General features: G+C 40.1%; 1 protein-coding gene across 1 annotated transcript; it reads right to left on the bottom strand.

Annotated features, from left to right (window-relative positions):
* Positions 1–40: 40 nt before the first annotated feature.
* Positions 41–7430, bottom strand: supv3l1 (SUV3-like helicase). Its single transcript, XM_031737954.2, has 16 exons — positions 6985–7430; positions 6686–6763; positions 6044–6151; positions 5837–5951; positions 5575–5743; positions 5313–5424; positions 4875–4952; positions 4696–4787; positions 4402–4582; positions 3553–3646; positions 3281–3400; positions 3083–3182; positions 2911–2991; positions 1926–2102; positions 1295–1443; positions 41–1135 (listed from the first exon to the last, which is right to left on the bottom strand). Exons 1-16 carry the CDS (start codon positions 7262–7264, stop codon positions 715–717), a joined length of 2355 nt encoding a protein of 784 aa, XP_031593814.2. The 5' UTR covers positions 7265–7430; the 3' UTR covers positions 41–714.
* Between the last annotated feature and the right edge of the window lie 6066 nt (positions 7431–13496).

Below are 13496 nucleotides of genomic sequence, written 5' to 3'. Positions count from 1 at the left end.
GGGAATATATATATTTTTAAAAGGAGACAGACAGCTCATATTATGTTGCAGTAAAACTCCCATTTTACTAAAGCTTCTTCAGGCTCTTTTTGTTTCCATCCCCTTGCAGCTGCACATCACATTGACAAAAAACACTACAAACATCAACACATTTAAAATACTGTTTACTATGATATCATTTCAAGCATACAAAAAAAGAGAAAAATATGACATTTTATCTGTATAACAGGCCTATTCCCAGTTCGAGCTCTCACTTTTTTCCTCAGTTAAAGAAATGTTCATAGAAATTACGTATTAGAGTTTGACGACTGAGAAAACTTCAAGCATTTAATGAACTTCAGTGTCTTCTGGTGTCACAAATGCTGCTGAAACAGCACATTTGACAATGATGTCTGTCAGTTATTGGTGTCACAAAGAGGACATTCTCTCACCAGACACTTGATCCTTCATAGACACAGCAACTGGAGCTAGAAACATTTTCCAGCTTTAGTGAGTTTGTACATTTGTTGATTAGAAGCAAACATTTGGTTAGATCTGTAGCACAGGAACAAGGTGTTTTTTTAGTTTTAGAGCTGGAGTTCAACGCTTACTGGGATACTTTTAGTGCTAGAAGGAGTTCTCACATCCGTCTTAAATGCTTAAAACATCAACAAACCACCAGATGATTTGTAAGGCTGATGTCAGTTTTTCACTGAAGCAAAATGAACAGGTTGTTCATTTCTTCTTCTTTTTCCTTTTCCCTTTGTTATTACTCTGATGCTCCAGATCGAGTGCCCTCTGACTGCTGTTGTCCTGCTTCTGATCTTTAGACCATTCCCTCTGCAGCTGCTGGAGCAAATCGGGCGTCAACAGCCCGTCTCTCACCAAACGACTAGCCAGAGAGCTGTCCATCATCTGTCCTGAGGCTCTCTGTCCCCTTTGACCTCTGCTTCCAGTCAAAAACTTAGTGCTACCAGTTCCCCTTCCTGTCTGGCTATGCCTGTTGCTCTGCGCCTGCAGTGGGTCAGTGACTGTTGGGTCAGAGGCTCTGATGAGCCGGGTGATATTTCGCACACCCTGCTGGATGATATCATCAAGTTCCCGCTGGATTTCTCTAATTGAGGCAGTATCTGGAAACATGTCCATAAAACGGTAGCTGCGGAGGCAGGTAGACACAAATAAAGAGGATTAATATGGCAAAACTGGAAATTGCGACAACAAAGAAAAGTTCATACAAACAAACACATCATGATCGCATATTAAAAAGACATAAAACAGGTGAGGCAACTTGCCAAAGGTGGAAATATAAAGCTACCTTAACCAGAGGTAGAGATCCAACACGTCATGGACAGCTTCCAGGTGAACCAGGTCTTTAATGTTTTTGGGTGGAGCCAGAGGCCAGCTGATGTGGCGACAGACCCAGTCAAACGTCAGGGGTTCGTCTCGACTGAATTGACGGGCAAACTGGAGAAGAAACGAGATTGATCCATCAACAGTGCAGATGACATGCTGTACACACTCAAATAATAAAGTGAATGTTAAACGTATACTTTGTGCTGAACACAGTTTTAGTATTTATTATCCAATCACAGTTTTATTTACACAACCAAATTACCTTCTATAGGTGCAATGCTATTGCTCTAAACTAAATACTCTGAGCCTTAGCACACACGAACAATAGAAATATGCAGAACTTAACCCTCGATCTCAAAGGTTGTGCATTCATGCCAATTTTATCTACTCTTGTTTTATCAGTTTGATACGACCATAAAAAGAGTCAGGTGTGACAGGAGGGTTATTACGCCACTGCCTCACTGGGTCAATTTCCTTACCCTTATTTCATCATTTTTACTCTCCTCATCAGCACCCTCTACTGCTCACTCCTGTCCTTCCACCATTAACCTTAAATCTCTGCAGCCTTCTCATGTTTACATCCACTCACTCACCTTAAGGAAGGAGGTACATACAAAAGGCTGCTTTTTGTTGATGGGAGCAGTGCAGAAGACGTAGCGTGACCTCAGGTTAAGCGGTATGTGCTGAATCATGTCCGCCAGAAACTTAAAGTCGTCAATGTTGCAGACAAAATACAAACCATCCACCTGAGAGAGGCTGACAAATATGTCCTGAGAAGGGGGCGAGAGAACGAGAGCATTTACTATCTTGAATAAGACGTGTCTTTAAAATGTCTAACAGTAAAAAAAACTAAAAAAAACAAAAAACACACACACACAAAAAAGAAACTGAAATATAAAAAAATTGTGTGTTTTGCTTTATGTACCCATTCACAGCCTAAACACATTTCTAATAGGGTTCATTTTGATTCACTCTTTCAGTACGCATGCTGCACCTCGCAGAAACACAAAACAATATTTAATTTCATTTCTGCTACAACAGGAAATTGTAAACATACTTTTATGCTGCTACAAAATTACAACATAGTTTTGTCATGAAAATGTTCTTTTATCAAATAATTTCATGTAATGTGCACTTATAACTGATGACTGCATAGAGAAAGGATACATGCAACAGTGTGCTGGACCAATCAGTTGTATTTGTTTACATTTGGGCATTTCAGATCTTAAGTCTTAACCAAATACAGAATTTTTCAGGCGGTTTCACAAACTATTGAGAAAAAAAAGCAGCTAACAGTCTCAAATAAAAACACAGCTCCTGAAAAATACTTGAAACTCACTCTACAGTGAAATACCACCTTCTGTTTCAATCTAAAGACTGCTCAGGTTTTGTTTTACCACATTATCAACTATTTAACCCATCTCAGTAAACTCTCCTCACTGATGAAGACCATGACATGTAGCTGGAAAACATCTTTCCCCCCCGTTTTTATGCATTTATTTTTAATTCTGCTGTTTGAAGGGCTATAATGAACATTTCAATTCTTGCAATGATCACTAAATGAGCGGCTCTACTCACAACAAGGTTGGACAGCGTTGCATCGGGCAGATGGTAAGCAAACATCTCTATCTGCTCTGCAGTCGGATGGAGTCCTGCAGTCTGAGGCAATCAATTGGAGAATAAAATGAGATCGATGTGTTACTGCAAGAAAGCAGAACGTAGGTTTTGTGTTTGTGTGTAAAATGATCACCTCTATAGGATCGACAGAGTGACTGAGTATTTCTTTGAGGACGGGGAGATCGTCTCTGTGCATGGTTGTAACTTCTCCCTCTTTAAACTTGGAGGAGAACCTGCAACAGGTGGCAGAAGATGGAGTTTAATACAGTGGCCTAACAGAAGCTCAAAGGGATTGTCTGCATTGTTGTTGTCACACAGAAAGGAGGCTGACCTCCCAGCACGGCCAGCGATCTGCAGAGCCTGAGAAGTGCTGATGGTCTCCATCTGTTTCTCCCCTTTCTCATTAACATTAGGCTTCACCAGACTGTTGAAGATGATGCGTTTTATACTCCTGGAGAGAGAGAAGGGGTGGTGGGGTGAAGTAAAACAGAAAGGTAAATGCACAGATGTAAGCTTGATAATGAACAATATCCTATATGGCAGAAAGCATGCAACCACTGATATGGCTCTAAAAATATTTCATAAAGTATGCTTTGCACTTACAGGTTAAGGCCCATGCCTATAGCATCTGTAGCAACCAGAATCTTGCAGGGGTCATCAGGGTCATTAAACTTCTTTGCCTGGGACAGCTTGGTGCCTGTAAATCAAAATTTTGACATTAAACCATTATTCTCCTAAAAACTAACCAAACCTACTTATTGGCTCAGTTCTACACAAAGACATACACTCACTGGCCATTTCATTGGACGGACTTCTTCAGCTGCTCATTAATGGGTTACATTTACCCATGTTATGCATTTTAAAAAAGTGTCATCTGGTCTTTTGAGTAACCAGTTTTGCTTGGACATTCATCGGATGGTTGGGTCAGAATTTTGCGTAAGCAATACAAAACCATGGATGCATCCTGCCTTGTAACAATTGTTCAGGCTGGTGGTTGTGTTATGGTGTGGGGGGTATTTTATTAGGCCCTTAATACCATCTGAGCATTGTTTGATTGCCAAAGTCTGAGTACTGCTGCTGACCATGTCCATCCTTTTATGATCACAGGATACCCATCTTCTGATAGCTGCTTCCAACAGAATAAAATAAAGCTCAAATAATCTCAAACTGTTTCTAGAACCTGATAGTGAGTTGACTGTACTCAAATAACCTCTACAGTCCACAATCCAACAGAGCACCTTTGGGATGTGGCAGAACAGGAGATTAACATCTTGGATGTTTAGCCAATAAATCCTTAGAAACTTTTGATGAAAAGGTTAATTCTTTGTGAAGAATTAAGACAGTTCTGAAGACAAACGGGGCTTCAACCAAGAACCAGAAAAGTGTACCTTAAGAAGTGACTGTTGAGTGTAAGCATTCATGTGACAAATATAAAACCCCTCAGATACTCACCTGGAGGTAAGCTCCCATAGATTACAGCACATTCTTGCCCTCTGGCCTCGATCTGCCTGCTGATTGAATAGATGTCATTTTTACTAAAGCACACGATGCAGTCTCCTGGTCTCAGGTTGTCTAATGACTCCACAGCATGATCCAGTATTGAGAAAGGAGTTAGACGCTGGTAATTGTGAACCTGCAGAGAGAAGAAGACTGAGATGAGACTAGAAAAAGGGGATCTCCAAAGATGAGGTTAGAAACATCAGCCAAAATCTTTTCTTTCAGATGTCACGTCTATCACAGTCTCACCTCCACCTCCTCTCCAGTGGTGAACATCAGCTCTTTGATAAAGTCTATGGCAGCAGGTTCCCCACACACGTGGATCTCCTCTGCACAGAGACCTGCACAAATGCACAGAATAATAAAGTAATTTAGGTTTTAAAAAATAAATAAATAAATAAATACGTTTCTGAGTATGTTGTACAAACCCAGCAGAGCTCTGGTCCATGCCCATCCTCTGGAAGGATCTCGGATCATTTGAATTTCGTCGATTACAGCAACCTCATCTATAAACACAAAAAACTGAGGTCAATATCTACCTTTTAATCAGTTAACATACACAAAATTTCAATAACTACCTAATATGAATTGATAACCTCTCCATTTTCTTTTTTAAAAAATATATTCATTTTTTTCAGATTAAAAGACAAATGTATCCTTTCTAGATCAAGGTTTCAAACTTCATTGAGTGCCATCCTTTATAATTTAATCATACATGGTTATAAGGGGAATTTTTGTTTCCCGTGACAGATTATTTATTAACATCACAGAAACTCAGGTCAAAGAAAGAATATCAGAACAGTACCTAAAATATTAAACAGTATGTAAAAAGAAATTTAAAGAATGATTATCACAGGTGCACTTACACGGTGTAGTGACGCTGCACATCTCAATGGTGCAGGCCACATGACCAGTTGCTCGACCCTCTGGGTCTACAAAGGTCCTCTCCTCTCCAGTAACCAGGTCACATGGTACACCCTGAAGCACACAGAGAAAGTGCAATTAATGTCAGTATTAATAGAAAATAAGACACCTTGAAAACATACACAATGTGACCTTTCTCCACACACAAACACACTAGGACACATGAAAAGACTTTGATGTTTACACAGGAGCACAGTTACGTACAGCATCGTTGCTCTTCTCAAAGATCTCGTGGGCCAGCAGCTTCAAGGGGCCACAGTACACACCAGACTTAGCAGCCAGGTAGCGTTGGATGGCATGGTAGGTTTTACCACTGTTAGTTGGCCCAGCGTGGAAAATCACCTTCCTCTGGATGGCACGTGCCTCGGGGTACCTGGCGAACACATAAATATGGTTTGGTAGTGGAAGCCAGAAAGCTAACTTTAATGCGAAGTGTGTGGCATTTGGTCAGGTTTAAAATACACACCAGTTGGCCGGGACCCTGAGGTCTGAGCTCTTTCTCAGGTCATCCATACAGTCCAACATGGGAAAGATCTGCTTGGCGTGACGCATGAAGTATGGATAGATGTCATCTATATGACCTGAAGAAAATCATACAGAAAAATATTTCTAAATATAACGGTCACTGAACAAACAGTTTCAACTGTAACAGTTACTCCATAAAGTGACAAACCTGCTCCACAGCAGATGTCGTTGAGGATGATGTGCAGGTCGGCGGGGAGTGACGTCATCTCTAGGATATACTTCCTGAAGCTGATGAAGGCCTGGTGGAACAGACGAGCTGCATGCGCATGGAGAGAAAACAGATAAGCCAATGATATCTAGTGTTGAATTTGTGCAAATTTCCCTGCTTGTGTAAATTTACAATTCTCTTCCTAGATATTCATTCCGTTACTTTCCCATTGTTATGAGTATTGGTTAATCCACTAAGTGTTGTCAATCAATTATTTTATGCTGACAAAGTGAAGTTCCAGTCAAAAAGTTGTAGTCAATCATGATAACTAATGAGAAGATAACAGGCCTTGGCCATGTTATGTTAAAAGACATTGGAGAACCTTCAGCATCACTTCTTAAAAGATTTAAGTGAGTCTATATACATTTGACCCTGTGCAGATTAGAGAGGGCCCTAAATAAATTCAAACCTTGATGAGTGTATGTAAAGTTCTGACCACATCTGTATATAACCCCTTCATGTAGCCCCTATAACCTATTTGTCAACATATAAACAAGGTTATTAGACAGAGGAAATCTCTTTCTGGCATATGATCACTGGCTTGTGGCCTTCCATGGCTAAATTGACAAACACGTTCCTCACCATCCAAACCCGAGTCCGCTGCCAGCTTCTGCATCTCTTTCCTTTTGTAAAACCGATTCAGAACCTTCAGCAGCTCATCTGAATCACAGACACAAGCAGCAGAGACAAGAAGATGTTGCATCATCTGAGGAAAATCACCTCCACCTTTATAATCATTCGCAAGCAATAGAACAAGTATACGCTTTCATTATATTTTATTAAAAAAAAAAAAAAAAAACTAAAAACAACACCCGGTATTATCTTTTACATTATTCCGTCCAGAGTAGTTTAACTGACCTACTTAGGTTTCGTTTACTCACTTTTATCCAGCGGCTGGGTGAGCTCTATTCCCACACCGCCGTCTGCCGAGGCGTCTGCCTTCAGGGAGACGGGGACAAACAACGAGGTGTCCGGAGGTTTCGGAGAGGAGCTGTTAGACGAAACATCCCTGCTCCAGACCACTGTACCGGGTCGATGCTGTCCCTGTAACAAACTAGACCCAGAGGACACATGACAGCTGCTGGTGGTGATGCGAGCAGTCCGGGAGTTAAAGTGACGCTGAAGCCGAGAAACGAAACAAACGCAGCGGTTCACCGACATGTCGGCTGTGGGTGAGATCCTCAAGGACTACACAAAAAGCTTGCCAGGCTCACTCCATACGGTCAGGTAAGTGTGAATAAATGGCTCACACAGCAACAGAGGACGGTCAACACACTCCTCTTCCTGACCTGCTGGTAACACAACGTGCTGCAGGACCAGTCCGTATATAGGTCCCCACATATGTGCCTGAATAAAAAGAAAAAAAATAAAATAAATTGGTGTCGAGATTAATGATTGTATAATAGATGGACGACATGGTGTCACTTCCTCATACTGTACTAAAACCAACAAATAAATCAACAGTTTATGGGGAATAGTATGTTACATATTTGGAGTTAGAGCCTGCGCAGTAGTGGTTTGGGGTGAAGTCGCTACATCGAACTCCCTCCCTCCCACCAGAATAGTAAAACCGTTAAATGTGGATGGTTAAACTCTCTCTTCTAAGTTCCTGTTAGTACATGATTTAATTATTGATCGACATATTGGTTTGCTCTGCCTTACAGAAAGTTGGTTACAGCAGGATGATTATGCTAATTTTAATGAATCAAGGGTTAGAGTTAGATTAATTGGCAGAATCCTAGAACCACGGGCTGGGGGGGGGAGGGGGGGAGTGGCAGCAAGTTTTCACTCCAGCCTTTTTTTTTTTTTTTCTAAATCAACCATAGACCCAGACGATTTTAATTCTTGTGAATGTCTTACTCTTAGCCTTGTCCTCTCTAACTGGAAACACTGATAACCAATTTTATTTGTTGTTATCTATTCCCCACCTGGCCTTTACTAAGATTTTCTGCTTCTCACTCCCTCTTTAGTACTTAGGTAAAATAATTACAGTGGACGAATTTATCCATATAGATGCCAAAAATGACAGACTCAATACAGCATTTAATCTAGTATTAGATTTATTTGGATTCTCGCAAAATGTATAAGAGCCCACCTATTGGAGTCTGGAGCTTGTTCTGACATATGACATGGAAACTGAATATTTAATAGAATTCCTTGAAAACCCTATTTTGTCTGATAATTTCTTAATATCATTTAAATTTACATTAATGGATTACACAGCAGAAAGACATTTTATTATAGTAGATGTCTTTTTGCTGTAACCAAATGCAACAATATATTGTCTCTACTGTTACTTTCTTCAATACAGTGTGCCAATACAGTCACAGAGCTCTGTTGAAACAAGCATTCCTTTAACCTTAACTAGTATTGACTTCATGAGTTTCTTCACAAACAAAATTTAACCATTAGAGAAAAAAATATTCATAATCATCTCACAGATGTATCATTACATTCAGCCTTTACCACAGGCCTTTAAGGTGGCAGTTATTAAACCATTAGTTAAAAAGTCATCACTTGACCCAGTTGTCTTAGTATCTAACCAGATCCTTACGCTGAATGGCATTGTCTTGACCTACAGTGACATTGTGAGGAATCGCGGAGTCATTTATGTGTAGTTAGTGTGTTGTGTAGTCGTTTTGTTTTGTGTGTCAGTGAGGGCACTAATGAATGTCACATAGGCAGAATGCAATGTGAACACTGTCTCCAGGTGAAAAACAGGAGTGATACACCTCCTGCTGTCAGGCCTGCAGGGTTTCTCCCTGTGATGTTCTTCTTTGTCTTGTGGTGGACAATTGTTGTTGTTTTTTTACTGGCACAAATAATTTGTGGGGCATCTTATTGTGACACCTGGGGCCTGTTCTTCGTACCTCGCTTACTACATCCAAGATCAAATGACACATCCAAGATCAAATCATCGCGCTAACTTTGAGCTCGCTAATCCGGTTCTCCGAACCTGTTGTTGACGATTAGTATAGCTGGCTGAAGTAATCTGAGATCACTGGGTGGCTTAAAAGGGGCTACGCATCGATAGTAGAAACATTGATCGGCAACCCTGTGATTGGTCGGCGAAGATGTCGAAGGAGCGCGCGCAGTATCTCACGGCAGCAGAGCAAGAACTCTTGATTGAGGGATATCAGGAGTCTCAGAGTTTAATTAAAACGCAGGGGAACACTGCAAAGGCTGCAAAAGCAAGGAGAGAGGGCTGGCAGAAAGTTGCTGACAAATTAAACTCGTAAGTGATCCGTGATATTACATTATATCATGTGATATTATATTATACCACAGTATATTATATTACATCATATCCTCTTTCACATTAGAGCCACAACAGGACCCACTAGAACATGGGAAAAAGTAAAAGTGAAATATAAGAATATTCTACAGAATGGTAATATTTATCACTTATATTGCTTTTTAGTCTATGACAAGAGACCCTGGAATAATCTGTTTGTTTATAACAGCAACCAAGAAAAGGGCAGAGCAAATAAAGACAGGTGGTGGTCCTGCACCCCTCGTCACACCCCTTTTGTACTGTGACATTTATTGACATTGTGGGTTTTATGTGTGTAGTTTGAATAACACTCCATCACTTTTACCTGTTCCCATGCAAGGGGTGACTGAAGCATGCACAGTAAGTCGGGAGTAAGTATATACAGTACAGTAAGTATATATATATATATATATATATATATATATATAGAGAGAGAGAGAGAGAGAGAGAGAGAGAGAGAGAGAAGAAAATAATACCCTCACGGGAGAATCGATATCTCTCTATGAGCACACCGTCGCGCCGAGCTAAAGGATCCCGTCTATCCCGCAATATACGCTAAATTCTGTAAACTCTCCTTATCAATCTTGCACCTTCCTTGCTCGCGTACAAACGGACAGGACATGGCTGCGACAGACTTCCCAAATCCACCTTCGCTTTTTAGCCGTGGTCTGTCATCTTGATTGCACGTAGTAATTTACTATTACTACTCTAAAATATGAATTACATCTGACATGATCTACTACATGTAATAGAATGATTAATAGTACATTTCCCTTTTTTTCGGAAATGACCTGTATGTATCTGTATGAAATCAATAAAAGAATCAAATACATTATCTTTAGTTACATTGATAATATTTATTTATGGTAAAACAGTGGCGAAATATCGCTCTTGCTTTCATATAACTGCAGCGGACATACCTGAGAGGCCGCGATCTAATCCTGTTTACATAAAGTAAACCTGCTCCCGAGCAGGTTTACGCTTACGGATCTGTTGCTATGACAGCAAGCCCCAGATGAGCTTCGGAGAACCGAACGATCCAAGATCACGCGAAATCGTCAACATTCAAATCCGGCTAACTTACTTAGCGAGGTACGAAGAACAGGCCCCTGATTGTTCTCTCATTTTGGTTAACTTCATTGTTTACAAAATCTGTGTATAAGTTTAAAAAATGTATCATTTATATTTGCATTTCTAGTTATGAAAATAATTTACTAAACATGGGTGGCAAAATCAAAGCCTTTTTTTTAAACACATATGCAGGTGTTACATATGGTTAAAAAGATTAAAATGCAGTAAGTATACACGTTTCATATAAATATTGTCTATAACTTTTTTATTAATTCATGTAGCCCACATAGCTAAACATTTCAGTTACATAAACATGTGAATTTTAATATTATGTAATGTATAGCTTGTATAATAAATAAATATGTACCCAATAAGTAGAAAATTTAAAAAGTTTTAACCCAGTTTTTCATGATTTGTTGGATTAATATTCTGAGGTCCAAAATATAATTGGCTACTTTTGATTGTTTTGTTTATTTTTGTTCTTTGCTTTTTTACCTTGCCTTGCTTGGTATCATTCTTTTCAGCACAACCTCACGCGTCTGAATTTGCAGTTATTTTTTCATTGACATACTGTAAAAACACAACTGATTTGAAATCACACACACTGCATTAGGCCTAGGCTGCTTGGGGCTTGCATTGAGTCTTTCTTCTTCACTCACCTTTTTCACTCATGATGCGCTTATATACCACTCTGCATTTAATCATTAGTAATTATTAATCTCTGATGCTACTTTCACAGTGTTTCTTCAGTCCTCTCTCTTTCCCCATGACCCCCAACTGGTTGCAGCAGTTGGCTGCCCCTCCCTGATGTTACAAACACTTCACATGATCCCCAGATAAAGCACAGAAGCTCTGGACTTCTACATAATGATGCTATATTCAGTCCTGTAGAAAATTATATAATTAAAATGTATATTACTGTCTCTTGATTACCTTATGCCAAATAAAACACACTATTACAAATCACTGTTCCACATTAAAGTTTTTAGTTCAACATACAAGTGAAGACCATCTATCAGATTTTATTTAATGTTGTCAGAGAAAAATATCATTTTGTTTTCATGAAGGGGACTACATTTCAGTGTTAAAAGCAGAAGCTGTCTGTGATCAACAGCTTTCTTATACACCAAATTCAGTTACGGTTTATGCTCCTGAATGTAAACAGCAGCGTGTAAATGGTCAAAGATAAGGCTATATACAGGGAGTGCAGAATTATTAGGCAAATGAGTATTTTGTCCACATCATCCTCTTCATGCATGTTGTCTTACTCCAAGCTGTATAGGCTCGAAAGCCTACTACCAATTAAGCATATTAGGTGATGTGCATCTCTGTAATGAGAAGGGGTGTGGTCTAATGACATCAACACCCTATATCAGGTGTGCATAATTATTAGGCAACTTCCTTTCCTTTGGCAAAATGGGTCAAAAGAAGGACTTGACAGGCTCAGAAAAGTCAAAAATAGTGAGATATCTTGCAGAGGGATGCAGCAGTCTTAAAATTGCAAAGCTTCTGAAGCGTGATCATCGAACAATCAAGCGTTTCATTCAAAATAGTCAACAGGGTCGCAAGAAGCGTGTGGAAAAAACCAAGGCGCAAAATAACTGCCCATGAACTGAGAAAAGTCAAGCGTGCAGCTGCCAAGATGCCACTTGCCACCAGTTTGGCCATATTTCAGAGCTGCAACATCACTGGAGTGCCCAAAAGCACAAGGTGTGCAATACTCAGAGACATGGCCAAGGTAAGAAAGGCTGAAAGACGACCACCACTGAACAAGACACACAAGCTGAAACGTCAAGACTGGGCCAAGAAATATCTCAAGACTGATTTTTCTAAGGTTTTATGGACTGATGAAATGAGAGTGAGTCTTGATGGGCCAGATGGATGGGCCCGTGGCTGGATTGGTAAAGGGCAGAGAGCTCCAGTCCGACTCAGACGCCAGCGAGGTGGAGTACTGGTTTGGGCTGGTATCATCAAAGATGAGCTTGTGGGGCCTTTTCGGGTTGAGGATGGAGTCAAGCTTAACTCCCAGTCCTACTGCCAGTTTCTGGAAGACACCTTCTTCAAGCAGTGGTACAGGAAGAAGTCTGCATCCTTCAAGAAAAACATGATGATTTTCATGCAGGACAATGCTCCATCACACGCGTCCCAAGTACTCCACAGCGTGGCTGGCAAGAAAGGGTATAAAAGAAGAAAAACTAATGACATGGCCTCCTTGTTCACCTGATCTGAACCCCATTGAGAACCTGTGGTCCATCATCAAATGTGAGATTTACAAGGAGGGAAAACAGTACACCTCTCTGAACAGTGTCTGGGAGGCTGTGGTTGCTGCTGCATGCAATGTTGATGGTGAACAGATCAAAACACTGACAGAATCCATGGATGGCAGGCTTTTGAGTGTCCTTGCAAAGAAAGGTGGCTATATTGGTCGCTGATTTGTTTTTGTTTTGTTTTTGAATGTCAGAAATCTATATTTGTGAATGTGGAGATGTTATATTGGTTTCACTGGTAAAATAAATAATTGAAATGGGTATATATTTGGTTTTGTTAAGTTGCCTAATAATTATGCACAGTAATAGTCACCTGCACACACAGATATCCCCCTAAAATAGCTAAAACTAAAAACTACTTCCAAAAACATTCAGCTTTGATATTAATGAGTTTTTTGGGTTCATTGTGAACATGGTTGTTGTTCAATAATAAAATTATTCCTCAAAAATACAACTTGCCTAATAATTCTGCACTCCCTGTACACTATTATTGCCAAAGCTATTTGCCTTCACACACATATGAACTTGAGTCCCATCCCATTCTTAATCCATTGGGTTTAATATGAAGTTGGCCCACCCTTTGCAGCTATAACAGCTTCAATTCTTCTGGGAAGGCTTTCCACAAAGTTTAGGAGTGTGTTTAAGGGAATTTCTGACCATTCTTCCAGAAGTGCATTTGTGAGGTCAGACACTGATGTCGGCCTGGCTCGCAGTCTCCGCTCTAACTCATCCCACAGGTGTTCTATTGGGTTGAGGTCAGGGCTCTGTGCAGGCCAGTCAA

The sequence above is a fragment of the Oreochromis aureus genome, linkage group 1, assembly GCF_013358895.1.
Source record: "Oreochromis aureus strain Israel breed Guangdong linkage group 1, ZZ_aureus, whole genome shotgun sequence".
Lineage (NCBI taxonomy): Eukaryota > Metazoa > Chordata > Actinopteri > Cichliformes > Cichlidae > Oreochromis > Oreochromis aureus.
The sequence above is the reverse complement of the archived record's forward strand: the minus strand, read 5'-3'. Positions and strand labels throughout refer to the sequence as shown.